At 45.2% G+C, this 2,500-nt stretch overlaps 1 protein-coding gene across 1 annotated transcript in view; it reads left to right on the forward strand.

Moving 5' to 3' along the window:
- Nucleotides 1–998: 998 nt before the first annotated feature.
- The window catches only part of syngap1b (synaptic Ras GTPase activating protein 1b), a gene marked incomplete at its 3' end in the record, with an annotated part of 76,910 nt that continues 75,408 nt past the window's right edge, over nucleotides 999–2,500 (forward strand). Inside the window, exon 1 of the mRNA XM_080858084.1 lies at nucleotides 999–1,130. Within this exon, the coding sequence (XP_080714210.1) occupies nucleotides 1,083–1,130 (48 nt within the window). The 5' untranslated portion in view covers nucleotides 999–1,082. The remainder of the gene's footprint in view (nucleotides 1,131–2,500) is intronic.

Below are 2,500 nucleotides of genomic sequence, written 5' to 3' on the forward strand. Positions count from 1 at the left end.
GATAACATAACCATCAAATAACATAGCACATTTCAAGTACACAGAACTCCAGTAGAAAACAATCGTAGTTAAATGTAAAACACCTCAAAAGTGAACGTTTCCAATTCTGACACTTTAAGACAAATACTGCTTCACAGTTTCAACCCTTCTGATCAGCAGCCAATAGATGATAGATGGATACTTTATTGATCCCGAGGGAAATTAAGGTCGGCAATAGACGGCATAATAACCATAAAACAACAAAAAATGTCCGCTCAGTGCATTGGACTGCACCATGTCCTTAACTAGATCGAATGTGACCGCCTCAGTCACCTGTCTGGATGAAATACATCAGCCAATGACATCTCTTGAAGGTTAGAGTGGCTGACAGTCCACTAGCCATCAAAGTTTTATGTGAAATTTGGATGCGTTAGTAGGAGGACTTATGTCACAATCTCCGCAATTCGCCTGAAAAGGAGATTGTGGACATCTTCGAAATCGTTCGCTCGCCCAACCCCTACAGTCATTTCTGCATGATTTTTCACTCACTGTGAGCTAATTTGCCTTCTATAGTGGTACAATATATTGTTGTATTGTTCTATGGCGTATTAGTCGATACGCATTAATGTCGCCGTTTGTCACCGGAGAATAAGCTGTGGTGCAGCTAATTGCGGTTACATAATACACTGATATTGCCGTTTTAAAAGACCGGGAATAGAATGCGTTCCGAGTGATTTTATGTTAATGTCAGGGTTCAAGCAATTTTGAATTCAAGGTCGTCTCAGGTATTATTGCCCACAACTTGCCAGCACATCTCTTTCACTGTACACTTTTACTGTCTGATCCATTTCTTTCCAGACACGCATTTTTTCTGTTGTCTCTATTACTCCTCCTCCTCTCTCCTTTAATCTTCTCCTCCTTTCTCCTGTCTTTTTTTACTCACTAACCGAGTTCCCTCCCCCTCCCCCTCTCCTCTCTCTCTCCCTGTCTGTGTGCCTGTCTCTCTCCCCCCAGATGCGAGGTGTGCTGTCCCCCCCTCCTATCGCTCCCACGCCCTCTCCTTCGCTGCTCCCTCCTACGACCACCCTGGCTGGGACCCCCGTATGCGTGTGACCTCCGGAAATCAGCTCTACATGTTGGACCAGGAGGAGGTACTGTGGTACTTCTCCCGTGTGTGTGTGTTTGTGTGTGTGTGTGCCAGCGCTCCTTCTTGTGTGTGTGTGTGTGTGTGTGTGTGTGTGTGTGTGTGTGTGTGTCACCTGCGCTCCTTCTCATGCCTCACTGCTAGTGCTGCTCCCCTCCCTCTCTCTATTTCTCCCTCTCTCTCTCTCTTTCTCTCCCTCTCTCTTTCTTTCCCTCTCTCTTTCTCTACCTCTCTCTTTCTCTCCCTCTCTCTCTTTATCTCCCTCTCTCTTTCTCTCACTCTCTCTTTCTCTCACTCTCTCTTTCTCTCCCTATATCTCTCCCTCCCTCTCTTTCTCTCCCTCTCTCTATCTCTCCCTCTCTCTCTTCCCTCTCTCTGACTCATTGACTTAATCTCTGTTCACCTTAGCCCCTGTATTTCTTGCTAGACTTCCCGCTCTCCATTTTGTTTTCAGTTTCTCCCTCTATTTTTCCTTGCTCCCTCCATCTTTCTCTCTCTGCACTCCTCTCTCATTTTATCCTCTAATGCTTATTCTCTCCCTTCATTCACCCATCCCTCTTTCTCTCTCTCTCTCTCTTTTATGCTACTTCTTTCCTTTCTCCCTCCCACCCTCTTTTACTTACCCTTCTCCTTATGCCTCTATCTCTCTCGTTCTCTCTCTTTCTCTCTCTCTCTCTCTTTCTCTCTCTCTCTCGTTCTCTTTCTTTCTCTCTGCCAAGCTCCCCGTAACTCATTTGAAAGCAGCAGGCAAAAAAAAAGGAAAAAAGCATTCTCCCTCCACACCACCTTTGAACAAGGCTCTGGCTGTCAGAAGTACAAACGTCCAGCTCAGCACATTGCATGTCCCTACTCCTGATTATCTGTAAAGCTCAATGCCGCCGCCACCCATTTTTGCGAGACTGCAAATTTTTTTTTCTTCTCCTCCACGATGAGAAGCTTTTGGCAAGGGTACAGAGACCCCTGGCTTTCCAATCAGCCAAACACAATTAATATTTAAAGGTGTTTAAAAGTTATACTCGCTAATCTAATAAAGTATTATGGCAGATGAGAAGAAGGCAATGAATTCAACGTTCATTACGCAGTAATAACAGTGACTAAGGAGTAGGATTTTTTCCCTTCCGGGACTTTCCAGGGTTGAGGCCGTTGTACTGCATTGTGTGTTTTTTGCACACAACCCTTAAGCCAACGCAGATGTGGCGAAGTTAGCTCCATTAGCTCTGGCCTACAGGACCATTCATCAGCAGCCCATTCTTGTGTAATTGTTGCCATTTTGTCAGGCGCTCCGATAAGGCGACATGTGAATAGATTTGAATCAGTCATGATGGCCTAATAGCTGTCACCTCTGTGAAGATGGGGACCATGAAATATTCATGCATG

This window comes from Sprattus sprattus (assembly GCF_963457725.1).
Source record: "Sprattus sprattus genome assembly, chromosome: 19".
NCBI lineage: Eukaryota > Metazoa > Chordata > Actinopteri > Clupeiformes > Clupeidae > Sprattus > Sprattus sprattus.